Raw genomic sequence first — 16228 nt, 5'->3', positions numbered from 1 at the left:
TCAGCTCTCCACCATTCTGGGCGTTCTGAGTCAGGAAGATCTAGATGCGCTTCTGGACGGGACTAGCGCTGGTGGGAGCCCATGCGCGCGTAGGGCTGGGACATCTGTGAGTGATAGTGAGAAGTTCTTTTTGTTTGCTTTTTTTTAATGCGTGTGTGATGGATGCGTGTGCGTGGCAGGCTTGATTGGGGAGGACTAGTTAGGGCTGGGGCGGGAGGGCTGATCTGAGTTTGGGGATCGCGATTTGTGGCTGTTTATTGGCGCGGTCACTTTTTGGAGGGTGAGGGTATCTTTGGACGCATTTGTACATGGTAGGCGAGCTCCTACAACTGCGAGATATTATAGCAATTGAGAACTGACAGGGAATTTGGCAAGTGTCTTCGAACAAGAGTCGTGGTCGATGCTGTGCACGCCGGCTACTCCACGGACTTTGCCTACTACAGGCGGCATGCAGCATGCGGCATGTGCTGTCCACGTGTGGGATGCGGTGGTGAGGCACTGCAGCTGTCTTGTCTCAGCATTGTCTATCTGCCATTAATTTGTGTCGCGATTAATTCGGGTGCAATCTCCATCACTCAGCACTCAGGATCCATGTTGCATACTGACAGTATTCCTCGCAATCCCTGCATGATAATATTCAAATACCCGGCCAATCAATTCCTTTGTTCAATTAAGGATCTTTGGGGATTTTGCTCTTGGCGTGCGGTCCTCTTCCTTTGGTACGTACTGGTGGGCTGGACCCTCATGGGCATCCGGAACAGCGGAGCGATGTCGGACTGCAAGAGCGAGCCGCAAGCATCACAAGGAAGTCGAAGATCCGTTCTACATAATTGAAATTTCAAGTCTGAAAGCAAATGACAATTTCCCTCGCCTCATCGGTTCTCGAATGCGAGAACGAGAATCTTGGTATCTCAATGAGCGCATCGGGAAAGTGGTATGGTCATGTTGTAAAGCCAATGGCAGCGTACCTCGGCGCGAGCTCGATGGCGGACGCCACAGATGCATGTTTGGGCGAGCGTTGCATGAGCTTGGTTTGGGACTTGTATCTCAGCAGTTTCGGGCCCGAGAAGGGATGATGATACTGCAGAGTCAGTTGCAGGGTCGTTCGACGCCTCGGTGCAAATCCGAAAGTCACGGGGGCGAACGCCACAGCACACGTCTGGGCGAGCACGAAACGTGAAGTCGCTTTTTACAATCCGTCTTGCCTTAGTTCTGGAAAAGGAAATATCATAGAGCCAATGGCGGGATTGCGTGAGGCCTCGGTGCGATGCTGATGACGTAGGCGGCTCGGAGATGCATCAGGAGGTTTTCTCTTGGCTGTGACTTCCTGACTCCTCACCGACACCACACATACACCACTTGCATCAAGCGTACCGCTAATATACGACGTGCATCGAACGCATGACTACAACATTGGTGCGCAGTGGCCTCATGCTGCACTGCGCAAGTGCTCTTGCAATGTCACGTCGTAAGGGCAGGTAATCACATCCACAACAAAGTCCAACAATGCTCACACTGCAGAGTTCAAGAGTGTTTCAGTATGAAGTTGCTTCATATAAGTCTATATTCTATATTCTATAGTACAACGAAGTTGTGCAGCGGGTCCTTACTACTATGGACCAGCTCTGCACACTTCCAACAAGCAGATGACCTTTTCGCTGTAAACGCTGCAGAAATTTTGTCGCTTCAAGAAGCGCGACCACCTCATCATCAACTCTTCCTCTGCCTCATTATCATAATTCCCTAAGAAGTCTATTGTACATCGTCGAAGATAAAAAAGAGTCTCTAGCAGATGTAAGGCTGCAACATTGGCGAGTAACCGTTCGGTGGCGGTGTGTAGCAAGCTACACTCTCTGTCGTCCAAGATGACGCATACTCGCTTGGAGGTGGGGGTGGAGTAGTATGCGTTTCCATTTGTGCTCATGGCCGAAGAGTATTCGCTTGCTGGTGGAGATGTGAAAGTCATGCTTTCTGTGTTCAACGACGACAATGATTCCATATCGAATGTTGCAAGCGGTACATCCATCTCGTCCACCGGAGTCAAGCACAGGCTTCCGCGCTGCTCACAGTCGGACCACACCTGCTTCTTGAACGTAAGAAGCCTGCTGTCCAGCGATCGCCAGTTCGAGAGCTTGCCCTCGAGCAGATCACACAGCTCCTTGTGGCAGCTTTCCAGTTCCCGAGACGCGGTGTCTTGTAGTTGCCTCAGGAGTCCTCGCTTTACGGACTTTCTTCCTTGAGCGTCGAGCTCGGCTGATGGTTGAATTTCCATTTCGAAGAGGTAGGTGTCGAAGAAGTCGTCCAGCGGGTCCCATACGTCGAGGCCCATGAATGTGGAAGCTCGGGCAGAAAGCAAGATGTTCATCTCCGAGTGCCAGTCTGAGAGCCCTAGTTTCGACCACCTTGTTCGGATGTAAAGAAGGCGTACGGCACGAGCATACTCTTGTACTATGCTGACTGCTGGGTTGATTTCGGTAGGATCGTGCTCGAAGCGGAGGAGATCTTGGAAAGGTTTTGCTTGGTTGAAGATGATGTTGAGGTCATGTGCTCCGGCAGCTGCCTTTCTCCCTCTGCGTTGAGGAGCGTTCGACTTGGATGGGGTGTTGATGGAGGCCATTGTGTGTGGTTTCGAGTTCTTAGATTGTTGTTGTGAAGTTGAGGTATGTGGGGTGAAGGCCGTCTTATGTCGTCTGATGCTCTATCACAGATCTCCTATTCAAATTCTATCACAGATCTCCTATTCAAATCAGCTAGCACTGATGTCACTTGGCCTACAACTATGGCGCTCGACCTGTGGGTGCTACACCGATGTATCGCCGGACTATTCCACGAGCTTGTTGTACAGCCACGCGAGATCTTCAGCCCTGTCTCCCGAGCGTTGCGGGTAGGCGGCAAACGACCGTCTCCTTGGATTCAGGACTATATTTCCTTGTTTGTCTTGGTACCGTCCAAATAAAGCAACTGGCTTGATGATCTAGGCCGTGCAAGCTCCTTTCTCCGTCGAGTTCCTTCCTCCGTCGAGTGGAACGTGCCGGAGCCCGACTCCGAATGTCACCATCACGACGCCGACTTCATGAAACACAATACGAACCCGAAAGTGCGTAAGACTGTACCATAACGCGCGTATCAAGCTTTTCCAGAACAATGGATAACGCGAAGAAGCAACCATTACCCTGCAGTAGATCTAAGTACGCAACAACTCAAATGTCAGCCCACAGTCTTTGTTGCGTACACGTTACGGCCTCAAAAAACATGCTACAACTCATGCCACATATTACGAGTCAATATCTCCCATTGAAGGTAAATGGCGAACAGCTCGGATTGAACTCACCGATGTCTAGGAAGATCATTGTGTGAAAAGATGCGAGTCACGCTGTTGTTCGCCGCTAGATTGGGGCTGATTATTCACACCAGTTTCTTTGTTCTCATCCTGCACCTAACGAGCCACACGACCACTTGGATTGGACGAAACCTGCGAACCTCGGCACTCTATTTCTTAGCGCGGCTAACGATGTGTCAGATTTGAGAAGACGAAATTTGGTTCAGTGAAGAAGTCTCGCCCTACGTTGTATGTGCCATCAAGGGAACGCAACAGTTCATGCATGCCAAGGCTGTCAGAGCCGTCCTTCTCTGAGTCGTCGTGGAGGCCTCGAACCAAGCTGTCAAAAGCTATAGACGGCGAGGTACCGCTGTCACTTTGTCTCAGACAATGCAACTCTTCGTTGTAGGAAACCAGGCCTGAGGCGCACTACAGCTCGCACCGCACCCTCGACTTCACGAAACGTTCTACTGCTGGAGCCTAGAATACACGACTAGATTTGGAACTGTTTCGGAAACAGCTGATCTCGATCTTGGACCCTAGATCTACAGGCACTGTGGTTGCACGGAACGCATCATCCCCACACTCGCTTGCGCTTGTACATGCCGAACAAGTCAAGTGGCAGTGGTGGACATGCGCAGCATGCCTTTCTCCGAGATCTATACGAGCGTATACGCTCATATCCATGCCGAGAACTTACACGAGAGGCGTCGAGGCCAATTGGGTAGCATACCGAGGAGTCACCGCCTACCAATGAATGTGACGATAGAGTTTAGCCATGGAACCTTTGACCGCATCTCCCCTCGCCATCACTGCATCTCAACACCTGAAGCTGCGCCATGTGAACTATGACGGCCCGGAGATGCTGCGCGCTGTGAGATATCATTTCGTGCCGATCGTCATTCATTAGCTAAGAGGTAGGTATTGTAGTCCGACTTCCTCGAACGGGCACTCCCGATGCACGATCTAAGCACATGCTGATCAGCATCCTCAACCCGAATCCGTGCCGTGTATGCCCCCTTTCTGTTTCTCCCCATCTGGAGTTCATGCCCTAGGACTCGACACTATTGGCCGTGAAGCTTAAGCCCGCCAAGATTCCATTCCTCGCGCCAGTCTTCCTCAACATACTCTTCGATCTTCCTGATTGTGTTCGTCACGGCATACCCACAGTTCTCGGTGCCCCGTGTCTTGCAGAGATTTTGCTATACCACGGTGGCACTGCCCTTTCTTCAGCTCCGCGGAACGGTGAAGTTGGTTGACTAGATATAAGGCGCGCTGTGCTAGCTCATCGTGCGCCACTGTTTTCCTCGATGGCGGTGCTCATTACCGCCTTGAAAGTCTCAAGCCAAGAAGCGAGTGGAGGCCAAGGGAGAAATACCGTCGCGCCGCATGTGTATTGAGTAGTTGAGATAGAGCACATGGTGGAGACTTCGTTGTACCAGTCCTGCAAGCCAATCTGTTTCCAGCGCTTGCAAAGCTTAGAGAGTCGAATTGCTAGGGTGTACTGCTGGATGAAGAATTGTGCTCTGAAAGTGCAGGCCGAAGTGGGAGTACAAGAGAGGATGCTGGCACAGCGGAGGAGGTCGGAAGGGAGTTCGGTGGAGCCAATCAGGGTGTCGATGAAGGGTGTTACTTTATGCTGCTCGACTTCGGGTTGAAAGACGGGTACGTGTTCCATCCATTGTGCTGGCTGTCCGTGTACTGGTGCACCTGGAGGTACTGTCTCTGCCACCAAACGAACCGGCAGCCCAGTAGCGACTCTCATATCCCGATCTGGATCAAGAGATGGAGGCAGTCCACGGTAATCTGTGAATGTAGCACCACGCGAGCCAGGAAGGAGGTTACTTGGACGATCAAGATAGGTAGTGCGCTGTGTGGCTTTGATGCGACTCGAAGCGGCTTTCTCTGCACACCCATTGCAGCTTTTCCAGTACTGGGAAGTAGTGCGTCCGCCGGCCCGAAAGAAGTTTTGGGATGGGTACTCGTGGTGGCATGTACGACACTTTTGGAGCGCGAGGGGAGGTTGATAGGGCTCCATAGCGAGTTCCAAGAGTTTGGAGTTCTGTGAATGGGAGGGGGAGGGAGGAGTCTTGATGGGTGTGGAGGTCTTGATGTAGAGAGAAGAGAGGGTCGGTAGGATGAGCAGGCAACTACATCACTCGCGTTCGAGTGAATTGTGAGGACGTTGGGGTCGTCGGGTGTCGATGAAGGAGGTGTGACTGATGCTTTCACCAGAGCGCGGCGCAGTGAAGTAGCACAACGCTACTCCGAGAAGTCCATGTCCTCGGAGCCTTCGGAAGGAGCATTCTCCTCTTCGTCTTCATCAACCTCCTCATCGTCACCCTCAACCCTTCCACTCAGCAAGAGAGCCTTGTTCACCACCCACCACCACTCATTGACCGAAATCCCGTCCCAAATCGGTGACCCAAGCCGGAACGTGTCGCATCTTCTTCCACTTAGACTTCTTAGTGGTCGGCAGCTGCAGTTGCACCAAATGCAGCTTTCCGAGCAGCTTTATCAGCCAGACAGTTGCCTGCCGACTGAGCATGCCCTTTCTGCCACACAAGCTGAACCGTCACCCCACGTCCCACCAAGAAGTCCGTATGGTCGAAGATGTCTTGCAACGCCTCACGTCTTCTGGTCCTACGGGCCCCAACGTCATCGTGGTGCCGCGCTCCAGACTCAGCAGCAAGCTCCTGCAGTCCGAGAAGATCCTGACGGCCCTGACGGCACTGCCTTCGCCCCGAAATTTTTCGACCGTGAGGCCAAGTGCTGCTGCGACAGCAAATAGCTCGGTATCGCTCGACTCTCCGGTATCTTGACCCAGCTCGAACTCTGCTTGCTGCCACTCCCAATTTCCATCCTCCCTACGCTCTTGCCACGCTACTCCTGCACCGAGAAACGCGTCCCACTTCTCGTCTTTGCGCACGCTTCCATCGGCCCAGAACGCTAGCGCGGTGCCAGCCTCCAGCTGGTCTTTCATGTCGGAGACGAGGTCGTCGTCGGTGCGCCATCGCCCCTCAAAGGTATCTTGGGTGGTGACGGTGGCGCCCAGGGTGCGGTACTTGCCAATCTTGTCGTTGATGATGCGCAGTCTGCGGTCCTGCGACTTCTGCTCGAGGTTTTGGGTGCGTCTTGAAGCCATTTCGGCTTTGTGTCTACACAATGATGTGTTAGTATGTGTATGTGTGGCGAGGTGACTTCTGACGCTGCTAACGACTCTGTTGTTAGCTGAAGAGTCTTTGTTGCAGATATCACAAAATTTGAGGTCATGAAGACAAGTTTAGGTCTGTGCGAATCCGGCTTCACCTTCACCGCAGCGAAGGAGAGTTTTTTGGCTCTTTGGACACGAGGTGAAAGACACTTCTGCTCTCTTAATGAGACACGGTGTTACAAGCAAACAAATACATTGATATGTACAGACCATCATCTACAGCGTTGGCATTCCTACCAACAATTCCCGATCACTAATTGATCAAGCTAGATGGGCCCACAGGATTCAGAAGCAGCTAACGCAGCCTCATAAAGCACTAGAGCTCATCCCAGTATACTATAGTGCCTCTCCTCAAGCAATTCACATCACCTCGAAGCACACCTAGATATGCCGTAAGGAGTCTCAGTGAAGCTGGTTCTTCTCCGCAGCAAGCTTCGCGCGGCTCTTCCGCTTACACTTTGCCTGCTTAGCCGCACAAGACTCGCAGTTCATTCGCGTGCGTCCGAACACATTAACATACTCCTCTGCACCCTGCATTGTTTTGCAACTCTTGCAAAACTTGTACCCATCGAAGCTAGCTCCGTTGGGGTCAGAAGGGGTACCGTCGGCACCGAAGAGCCCGACAGTCTCGAGCCAACGATTGATGGTAGTCTTGGGACTAGCCGGGTGGGTGCGGTAAGACACGAGGGTGTTGGTCATGCTGGGAAGTCCTGAGGGATTGATGTATGAAGAGTCCTGTGTAGGATCTCCTTGCATGTAGTAACGGATACTGAGTTGAGCTGGAAGAGATTGCTATCGCGGTGGGGACATAGTTTATATTCTAGAAGTAGCCACATTGTGGAGATTATGGGCCACATTGTGTATAGTGAATTCGGTGTATCTGCAAGTCTACAATGTGCACGAACAATGCCACATGATTGGTGAGTTGGTCTACTCGGCCAAGCCAATGTCAAACTTTTCACAGGGAAAGACCCGGGCTCATCTAGCTTCGAGATTTACATGCTTGCCCTTCCCAATTCTTCGGCGTGTATTTGTCCACAATGCCTTTTGAAACGCCTCAAGTGTGCAAAATGTTGTGTCGCCGTCCAAATGCTTGCCCTCCGCCTTGCAGCCCGGCACTTGCATGATTTTGTCGTTGTACCTTATGCGTACATAGTAGTCTTTGAGCCCATCTCGCTGCGATGGAGTAAGCTCGGTTATGGGCTTGCGTGCGATGCCTGCAAATGGGCCCTCCTCCTTGAAGGTCTTTGCACTGCCGAACAAGCTTGACCACCAGCCCTGACTCTTTTGGGCGGGCTGTTGAGTAGATAGCGTGGTTTTTGCTGTAGCTGTGACGCCTCGTTTCTTGAACATCTCAAAAGCAATATGGCTGGTGAATGGTGGCCACTTCTCATTCTCAAACGCACCCAAAGAGACAAGAGCAGCCGCAAGTGTAGTGTCGTGGCATCCGCTCATGGCGAACTTGATGCCCGTCTCGCCGCCTCGGCCTTTTCCAAGTTTCCCATCAACTCCACCAATTTCCACAAGACCGTCGTTGCCATTGCGCTCGACGCTGCCGGTCATGCGCGAAGTGATGTCGCCCAGAAGCCCGCCAATACCGAGCATGCGGTACTCAGTGGATTCGCTATAGCCTTGGAACCATTCTTCTACCGCAATTTTATCGATGATGGCACGCGCCTTCGGGTCATAGAAGTCCTTGGGAAGCTTTGTGTCTGGGCTGTGTGCATCTGTGGCGTTGATCGTGTCCATGATACCGGACAGACGTGGGTGGGCATCGACAGCCACTTTTGCTTGATTTGGCATGAACTTTGACAGCACCTTAGATAAGTACTGCATGTCTTCACTATCGTTCCATCGATCGGCTGCGCGTTGAGCGAATGCACGACTGAGAAGTGCAAATCGTCGACACGCTGCATCGTTGGGGTACAAAGTCTCGTCCGCTGGATTTCTTGTGATGATTGTTGGAGGCGGAAAGTCCGCTGTCCTAGCAGAAGGCGGATAAAGGCCCCAGAATGCCTGTTGGAGCGATTCCAAAGCACGCGGAATGGGGGTTGCCCGCAGGTAAATCATATCGCTGTCTGCAATGAGAGCTGGCATGAAATTGAGCTGGTCCACATAGAGATGGCGAAGACGTTGGCCCAATGCGAGAGTAGTCTCGCGTCCTTTGTCGGTGAGTTCACCGGGCTGACATATACCGTCCTTCTCTCCGTTTGGTCCTGAGGCAATGACTGCGAGAGTGTCAGAAGGTGGAAGGCTACTTTAGTCTGATTCAAACTGACCTGGTCCATCGTCACTTCCGAAGGTTTCCATTCTTCTACGGAACTTTAGGGAATCCCAATCTGTTGTGCTCTTGATGACGCCAGCTAGTCGCTGAGCATGATTGCAGTAGGGCCAATCTTGTTTTTGTCAGTGCTGATGTGATGACTAAGATGTAGTATTCTCACACGGTCTTAGTCCTGTCTAGTGGAGCTGTTAGTCGGCCGTGTAATTCATGGGACTGTCAAGCTCACATTTTGAAAGCGGGCATTCACTGGCGATCGTTCACCGTGTCGTAGAAGCTAGGATCACTCAGCAAATCTGCTCAAGTTACGCATCAGTATTCTGGTGATAGCCTACGACTTGTACAAGCTGCAGTTCAAGCTCTTTCGGGTAAAGCTTGTCTATCTCTTCCTGCGAATAAGATTCCCGGGGTATGAAGGTTGTCATGGTGTCGTTGGAGGTTGTTTGTGAGAGGTGTACTCGTCGATGAGATATTCCGAAAGTTGTGGAGATTTCCAGTGTTTTATACGAAGCTACAATGCCTAGTCAGGTGGTCGATAAAGGCTTCTTCCCAGTGAAATGCAGAATTGTTGTCACGTGCTACGTCATTGGCTGGTCGCGATCATTGGACGTGCGCGAGCTAAAACATTGCATCTCGACTCGCGGGACACGACGCGAAGATGTGCGATTCTGGAATTCAGCGTCTACACGATACAGCATGATAGCCTGCTGACTCTGGGGCTCTAAATCGCAAACTGCTACGTAAGTTAGGAGTTTGCCGCGGACTGGGTGCGCATTGCGACCTCAAAGTTTGAGCTGCGATTGCTAATGTAGAGTGTAGCTCTTTACCCCCCACCCTCGCATCCCAATTGAGCATCATGCTAGGCTCGTACGTCTGTAGACAATGCAGAGCACATCTGAGACGACGCATTCTCCCAGTACGAACGCCGCATTGGCAATCACGAGCCACGATCGTGTCCTTTCGCAAAATTCCCACAGGCCAGACGGAAGCTGCACAATCGGAGGCGCAACCTCAAGAGGACCAGCTGGAAGACGAACGCCATAGCCGACCGGGGAGACGCGACCCCAATGGTGGTACTGGACCACGCGGAAGATATTCGGGACTTGTGGACAGAGCAGAGAAGAGGGCACCGCCAGAGCATTTACTGGACGTAGTGCCCCAGAGCAGCGGCATTGAGACTCCTCAGCATCAAGGCGGACCTGCTGTCGCCATAAAACAAGCTCTCGATGCCAGAGATAAAAAGGGCAGTGTAGACGAGGCATGGGCCCTGTTCGAGGAAAACTATACATCGAGAGATTGCGAGGCCTTGACAAACCCTCACGACGGCGATCTTGCGCTGTTGAAGAATGGCCAAATATTTACCGAACTACTCCAAAAGGTCAACGGAGCGTTGTGCAACGCCCCAGGCAAATATACAACAACACCCACCAAAGTCCTTTTCAAGTACGAGCAGCTGGGGCTCGCCACTCCCGAACTCTGGTCAAGGACAACCTTGCCGTATCTAACACAGACAGCCATGTTCATAATCAACGCACCATCGACCAATTCGAAGAATCTGCCTTCGATTCTATCTGAGCTGCTATCTTTGTGGCGTCTGTTCTTTCAATGTAGAGGAAGGAATCCCCAACTTGACTCCATCAGTAAAGAGTGGAATTTACCGAAACCCGAAGAAATGCCTATCTCGTATAGCAGCAAAGATTTCAACTTACGAATGCAAGACTACCATCCAGCTCAGATTGGCAACACTAGTTTGGGATTCCTCGCCGTCTACTTCTACACATTGTCCGACGCGTTGAGCACGATCGAAACCCTGTATAAGGAAGCAGAGCCATTTATACAATTCCTCCAACGTATACTGGCAGACTCGTCTGTTGTCTCAGTCTACAAATATCCACAAAATTCTGCCGGTTTCAAGAAGTTGCCAAAGCAAGTTCAGGCCGAAATCCTCAAGGAGATCGATACTGCACCCTACAGAGCTTTGGAACAGATCGCAGCACAGGGTGCCACCATGAAGAACCCGACAAGCTCTCCGGAAACCAACCTGGAGCTTTTCCAGCTGCGGCGTATTGCACGTGCTGTATTGTCCAAGCAGAGTTCTTCCGTCTTGGATGTGCTCTGGAATGACATCCAACGCATGTACACCAACGATGGCTCTCCTGCGATACCTCGGCGCATTTACAACGCCTTCTTGTCGGGTTACCTAAGTTTGTTTGCATCGCAACGGTCCGTCGAGGTGTGGAACCACATGATCGCACATGGTGTGCAGCCAGATCTGCAGTCATGGATTGCGCTTCTCCAAGGTTGCGAGACCGCTAAAGATTATGAGGGCTTCGACGCAATGTGGAAACGAATGCTCAATACCGGCATTGAACCGGATAATTATGCGTGGACGACACGAGTGCATGGCTTGTTTGGGCTCCGCAAGATTGACGAAGGCTTGGCAGCTCTCGATGATATGGGCAGGCGCTGGCTCTTCGCTGAGAATGCTATCAACCTATCAGATTCAAAGCGCAAGGGCGCGAAGAGGCTTCCGACATCAGCTAAAGCTGCGAACAAGTGTACCAAGCCTAGCATTGAAGTGATCAATGGCGCCGTCAGCGCTCTGGCCCAACTACCTCTAACAGCCATACGCCAAGAAAAGCGAGTCGGATACGTGCAGAAAATCTTAGGCTGGGCCGGCAACTTCTCCATCAAACCCGATGCCATCACTTATAACTCCTTGATCCAACTTTACCTACGCGCTGGCGATTATTCTACGGCCTTCAAGATCCTACGCCAGATGGAGAAGGAGGGCATTGCAGCAGACATCGCGACCCATACATTGCTCATCACGGCATCTTTCGACAATGGTTCTTTCGCAGGCCTCACCGCAGCGCAACAAACCCAAAAGATCATTAGTGTCCTCGATAGTCTCGAAGCCGGCGGTATCAAACTCAACGATCACGCCTACAGCATTGCTATCGATAGAATGTTGAAGACTTATGGCAACCACAAAGCTGTGAATAGCATCATGCAATACATGCAAGCCCGAAATCGGGCTCTCAGTGCGCATGCTTACGTCTCCTTGATCACCTACATGTTCCAGCAATCGCCTCCACCCATGCCGGCTATTGATAGTATGGTCGACACGTTCTTCACATCTCACCGCGTCTCCACGGATCAATATCTCTTCGATCGAACGATCGAAGGCTATGCAAGTCATGGCGAGACGAGCAAGATGATGTCCGTCTTGTCCAGAATGCGCAGACTAGGAGCGTTACCGGGCTGGCAAGCGTTGACGACAATCATCGAAGCGCTATACAAAGACGGGGAGACGGTGCGGGCGAGACAGATTGTCAGAGAAGTTGAGGGCGGGGAGGGGGTTGGCAAAGCCGGTGTGGTGGGCGGCAGGGCCGGCGAGAACCGCTTCTTTCATACTGCGCAACGGTTGGGGTTGTATGGCGAGCATGATGGGAGAGAGGACGGTGACATGGATCGAGGGATGGGTAGGATGGACGACTTTGTTGTGAGTGATGCTTTGTCCAGAGGGAGTCAGAACGAGCAGCCTCTAGAGACGCATCAGAAACGGCAGCAAGAGCAGGGGATTCCTCGATCGCGTCCAGATGCACCACTACACCAGGAGCGTGCACCTGCGCCATCCGCTGACGAAGAAGACGTCCATGGCTTCTTGACAGATGACTACGAAGACACACACCCGAAGGCCAACAGGCAATAGCAAAAGTCTTCTTGTTAGCTACACACGAAGAACACATCATGTATAACAGCGATAATCGAAATCCGCGGCGAGTCGTTAGTAGTATAGCCTCTCTGAATCGCATGTATCATATTGTATGTACATGGTCACCTCGTTCGGGCAGCATGAAGCCTCACAAATTTCGCACATCGTCATCCCATTTTCAACAAAACAAAACCCTCCATTCATTGATGGACAGTCCAAAAAAAACTAAACATAAACCCCCCTCTATCCACCACGCTCCCACATTTGTCGCGTCCCATGTTGCTAAATCAGGAAATGCCGGTAAATCCACACGATGTGCACAACGTACGCGCGGCGCCAAGCTCCCACGATTGTACATTTTGCGCGTCAACACGGAAAAGGTCTTTGGACTGACTGTGTGGCCATGCAGAAAACAAGTTTTATTTTGTTTTACTATTTTTATTCACTCATCGTCCAATGATGATAGGCCATCTATCTAGACGGTCTTGCACGCCAAGGAGGGAGCTGCAAGCGAATCATCTCGGAGAAGACACACTGGGAAGGAAACGAACGATGCATGCCAGGCAAGGATTTAGTATCTGACTTGAGAGGTGTGTGTGTATTTTTGGTGCAGGGGAGGAGTGGATGGCTAATTGTGTAGAGGAGGTGTGCATCGAAGCATTTCCCCTGATCGCTCGCAATGGTTGCGACACGGCCAGAAAGGTATAGAGCCAGCGTTGGGCAAGGCTACCTGAGTGCGCATAGAGAGCTCATTAGCCTTGCTGCACAAAGTACACACGTAATTCAAACCACATGACACGAGATAGCTTCGCGAAGCTATCTCTCCTCCTGGTACAACTGCCTGCTCGGGAATGTATTCGGTGCGAACATTCACAGTTTGCATGGCATGGCAGCGTGCAAGACTTGTGGAACAAGACATGAATCTTCTAGTCCGCTAGGGGATGTGTTCACACACCGACAAAGACTTGGGCGAGTACCGGTTCGACTCTAGGGTGCTAGGTCTGTGCAACAAGAATAGCCGTTGCGTAAGGCTGATTAGGGGCTTCACCGCCTAGATTTGTGCACTGTGAAGCGTGGTAGCTCGAACAAGGTGAAGCACATGATGGAACCAACTGAGAGACGTTTAAACCTTCAGGGTACTACTGTACCAGTAACTTACGATGTGCAACCGAATACCAAGGCCGCACCTTTAGTTGTTACAAAGTCTGATCGCTAGCCAGACTAGGCGCTCTGCAAGGCTGAAAGAGAGGTGCAAGGTGGATGCTGTTCATGGTGTGGGAAAGACTTGGCGCCAAAGACAAAGGTGAACTTTGTCCGAATCATGGAGGTATACACCGTTGTTCGGGGAGTCTTAGCAGCTGTAGTCCGTGAGCGGGCTGCCAAGACTGCATGGAGTGCACACTGACGGTGCAATCAAGGCGAAGCGCTGGGCTGAGAACAAGGCCGAGTGAGCATAAGCATAAGCGACACGATATACACTCTACGGTCTTACTCAGGACCAGGAATACGATCATCAGGTCGAGGCTTGGGTTGCAACGCAATGGCAAAGGATGGTGGCAGTTGGCAGTTGGCAGTTGGTAAGCTCGAAAGGCCAGCCGGCTCTATATTGTCTCACGGTCGGCAAGACGGTCGGGCATTCGGTAGTGAGAGAGTTGTTGACAGTCGTGGCGCAGCATGGTGTCCAAGCGACCTACTCGCAGCGATGCGTCCGACAGGGCAGAGAGCACAACACAAATACGGTCGCAAGTGTGGGGTTTGGTGAGAAGGTTTTCTTTCTGGGCTTGTATCTGGGAAGTCCTTCCGACGCGACACTATTGGAGGTCGGCAATTTCCGCGGAGTGACAGAAGTGACATGCGCTTCGGAATGCAGTGTTTGGGACTGGATCCAACAGGCGTAGTGTCAGCTTGAGCCCTGGAAACGCATGTTACAAGTGCATCGGGTGGCAGGCTATAGTGCAAGCAGATTAGCGGAGGGTGCCAAGGAGATTTGTTTCTTCCCAGCAGCCTTAGCCAAGTCGGAAATTGATGACTTGCCTTGTTGGAACTTTGCCGAATGATTGTCAGTTCTGGGTTCCGAGGTTTCTTGACAAAATGGCGCCCCAGGACCCGGAACTTCGGAGGTTCCGATGGGCGGGTATCGGTTATTCTTGGGAAACCTTGGGACAGATGAACCAGACAGCGATGCACCGGGACCTGGTGCGAAGGACGGCAATGGAGTGTATTGGCAAATGAAAATGCATGCGGGTGAGCGAGCCTGAGGGTGAGGCCTCGCGGTCGGGGCTCATACCATATGCACCTGCTCCCCGAACTGGGAACTGGAAGGAACTGGAAGGAGCGCAGCCCCATCTCCCCGTCGTGGCTGAAGGGCGCTCGAATGCGGGCAAGTCTTCGCGCAGAGGCGCGCAAGCAAACGAGTGGGCGAATGATGACAGGCTGCTCGCGACTCTAACCGCTTCCGCGAGCACAGCCTCAGGATGTGGATGGTGAGGTTCTGTGATTGGGCCGGGCTCGTCGAAGTGCGTAATGCCAGGTCGCCAAAAAAGGCGCCGAAGAAGGACCTGGCCCAGCGATGCGAAGCCCTGGGCGTTGCTCGAGTGCTCGAGGGTGCTGCTGAGCGGGCAAGGCGGCTGGCGTCTCTTCGCAGCTGAGTTGAAGCCCTCGATCGTGTCTGTGAAGGCCAGAGGGCCGTGGTGCGTGGATCCTCACCACGGTGAAGACGACGGCGCTGCACCGGCACCCAGCGGCTAATGGCGCCGACCATGGGAAACGGGCGCAACGGTCGATCAATGTCCGGGTGGAGAGGCGATCGTCGCTCAATGCGTCTGACTGGGGATAGCCTGTCTTCTATTTCCGTGCAGGCCCCAGCGAGAGGACAGCCGTGGAGCACTGCCTCAAACTCGAAACGCCTACTTCCGACACTGATGAAGAGCAGCACCGTCTCCTGATCCACGCTCCTCTTTTCGCTCTCGACACTGCACCACCCCAACACATTGCTCTCTCCCTCCCCAGCACCATTTGACCAACACCACCAACCTCATTCTCCTCTCCACGCCGACGACAAGACGCGGCAGAGCAGACTGGACTCAGCCACACTCCCGGCAAAACCGGCAGCAGCCAGAAACGAGCTTACGACGACTCCCTAGCAGGCTAGCCGCTCTGGTCGCCTTCCACAGTCGCGCAACACCAAACCTGCGACGCATCAACCTGTCTGCCTAAGGTCGACATAATCACGCCCAGAGCCTCGCACCCCCCACACTCCACCCTCCACCCTCCACAATGGCCACCGCAGTACAGCCTGCGATGATCATGGCGCCGACCTACAACCAGCACGCCGGCCAATGCATCGACCCCGAGCAGGAGTTCTTCGACTTCAGCCAGCTGCCATCACCGACACCCGCAACCCTGAAGCGTGAAGCCAGCGCCGCCTCGACCCTCGCCAGCCCAGCCAGCACCAACCTGGACGACGATCTGCAGACGCCTGCGAAGCCCAAGTCACGAGTATGAGCGCTTCAAGCAGCAGACCGGCCTACCCTCTGGATCCATTGCCGGCCTCAACGCTGCCTACAACTCGGGCTTCGGCTTTCTCGTCGACTGGTATTGACGAGATGAAGCATGATGGGGCGACTCGGGCATGATGGACGCCGCTGCTGGACACCGGCCTGCCCATCGAGTCCAACGTCAACATGGGCGGCATGG

At 52.7% G+C, this 16228-nt stretch overlaps 9 protein-coding genes across 9 annotated transcripts in view; 4 read left to right on the top strand and 5 right to left on the bottom strand.

The window, feature by feature from the left end:
• Positions 1-666: 666 nt before the first annotated feature.
• SNOG_02435 (hypothetical protein) lies at positions 667-1005 on the bottom strand (the record flags this gene model as incomplete). Its single annotated transcript, XM_001792987.1, has 2 exons — positions 667-776; positions 969-1005. 2 exons carry the CDS (start codon positions 1003-1005, stop codon positions 667-669), a joined length of 147 nt encoding a protein of 48 aa, XP_001793039.1.
• Positions 1006-1785: 780 nt separating this feature from the next.
• SNOG_02434 (hypothetical protein) lies at positions 1786-2617 on the bottom strand (the record flags this gene model as incomplete). The annotated part of the gene is made up of 2 exons (XM_001792986.1): positions 1786-1800; positions 1877-2617. The coding sequence occupies 2 exons, from the start codon at positions 2615-2617 to the stop codon at positions 1786-1788; spliced, it is 756 nt and encodes a 251-aa protein (XP_001793038.1).
• Positions 2618-2779: 162 nt separating this feature from the next.
• Positions 2780-3077, top strand: SNOG_02433 (hypothetical protein; the record flags this gene model as incomplete). Its single annotated transcript, XM_001792985.1, has 2 exons — positions 2780-2884; positions 2979-3077. 2 exons carry the CDS (start codon positions 2780-2782, stop codon positions 3075-3077), a joined length of 204 nt encoding a protein of 67 aa, XP_001793037.1.
• A 2634-nt stretch (positions 3078-5711) lies between these two features.
• SNOG_02432 (hypothetical protein) lies at positions 5712-6464 on the bottom strand (the record flags this gene model as incomplete). The annotated part of the gene is made up of 2 exons (XM_001792984.1): positions 5712-5852; positions 5952-6464. The coding sequence occupies 2 exons, from the start codon at positions 6462-6464 to the stop codon at positions 5712-5714; spliced, it is 654 nt and encodes a 217-aa protein (XP_001793036.1).
• A 471-nt stretch (positions 6465-6935) lies between these two features.
• Positions 6936-8821, bottom strand: SNOG_02431 (hypothetical protein; the record flags this gene model as incomplete). The annotated part of the gene is made up of 3 exons (XM_001792983.1): positions 6936-7268; positions 7533-8717; positions 8813-8821. 3 exons carry the CDS (start codon positions 8819-8821, stop codon positions 6936-6938), a joined length of 1527 nt encoding a protein of 508 aa, XP_001793035.1.
• Positions 8822-9696: 875 nt separating this feature from the next.
• SNOG_02429 (hypothetical protein) lies at positions 9697-12529 on the top strand (the record flags this gene model as incomplete). The annotated part of the gene is made up of 3 exons (XM_001792982.1): positions 9697-9730; positions 9792-10406; positions 10545-12529. The coding sequence occupies 3 exons, from the start codon at positions 9697-9699 to the stop codon at positions 12527-12529; spliced, it is 2634 nt and encodes an 877-aa protein (XP_001793034.1).
• A 1543-nt stretch (positions 12530-14072) lies between these two features.
• SNOG_02428 (hypothetical protein) lies at positions 14073-14430 on the top strand (the record flags this gene model as incomplete). Its single annotated transcript, XM_001792981.1, has 2 exons — positions 14073-14109; positions 14195-14430. The coding sequence occupies 2 exons, from the start codon at positions 14073-14075 to the stop codon at positions 14428-14430; spliced, it is 273 nt and encodes a 90-aa protein (XP_001793033.1).
• A 243-nt stretch (positions 14431-14673) lies between these two features.
• SNOG_02427 (hypothetical protein) lies at positions 14674-15293 on the bottom strand (the record flags this gene model as incomplete). Its single annotated transcript, XM_001792980.1, has 2 exons — positions 14674-15200; positions 15239-15293. The coding sequence occupies 2 exons, from the start codon at positions 15291-15293 to the stop codon at positions 14674-14676; spliced, it is 582 nt and encodes a 193-aa protein (XP_001793032.1).
• A 515-nt stretch (positions 15294-15808) lies between these two features.
• SNOG_02426 (hypothetical protein) overlaps positions 15809-16228 on the top strand; it is a gene marked incomplete at its 5' end in the record, with an annotated part of 2071 nt that continues 1651 nt past the window's right edge. Inside the window, one exon of the mRNA XM_001792979.1 lies at positions 15809-16023. Within this exon, the coding sequence (XP_001793031.1) occupies positions 15809-16023 (215 nt within the window). The remainder of the gene's footprint in view (positions 16024-16228) is intronic.

This window comes from Parastagonospora nodorum, assembly GCF_000146915.1.
Source record: "Parastagonospora nodorum SN15 chromosome Unknown scaffold_3, whole genome shotgun sequence".
Classification (NCBI taxonomy): Eukaryota; Fungi; Ascomycota; class Dothideomycetes; order Pleosporales; family Phaeosphaeriaceae; genus Parastagonospora; species Parastagonospora nodorum.
Note: the sequence above shows the minus strand (reverse complement) of the source record. Positions and strands in the feature narration are given on the sequence as shown.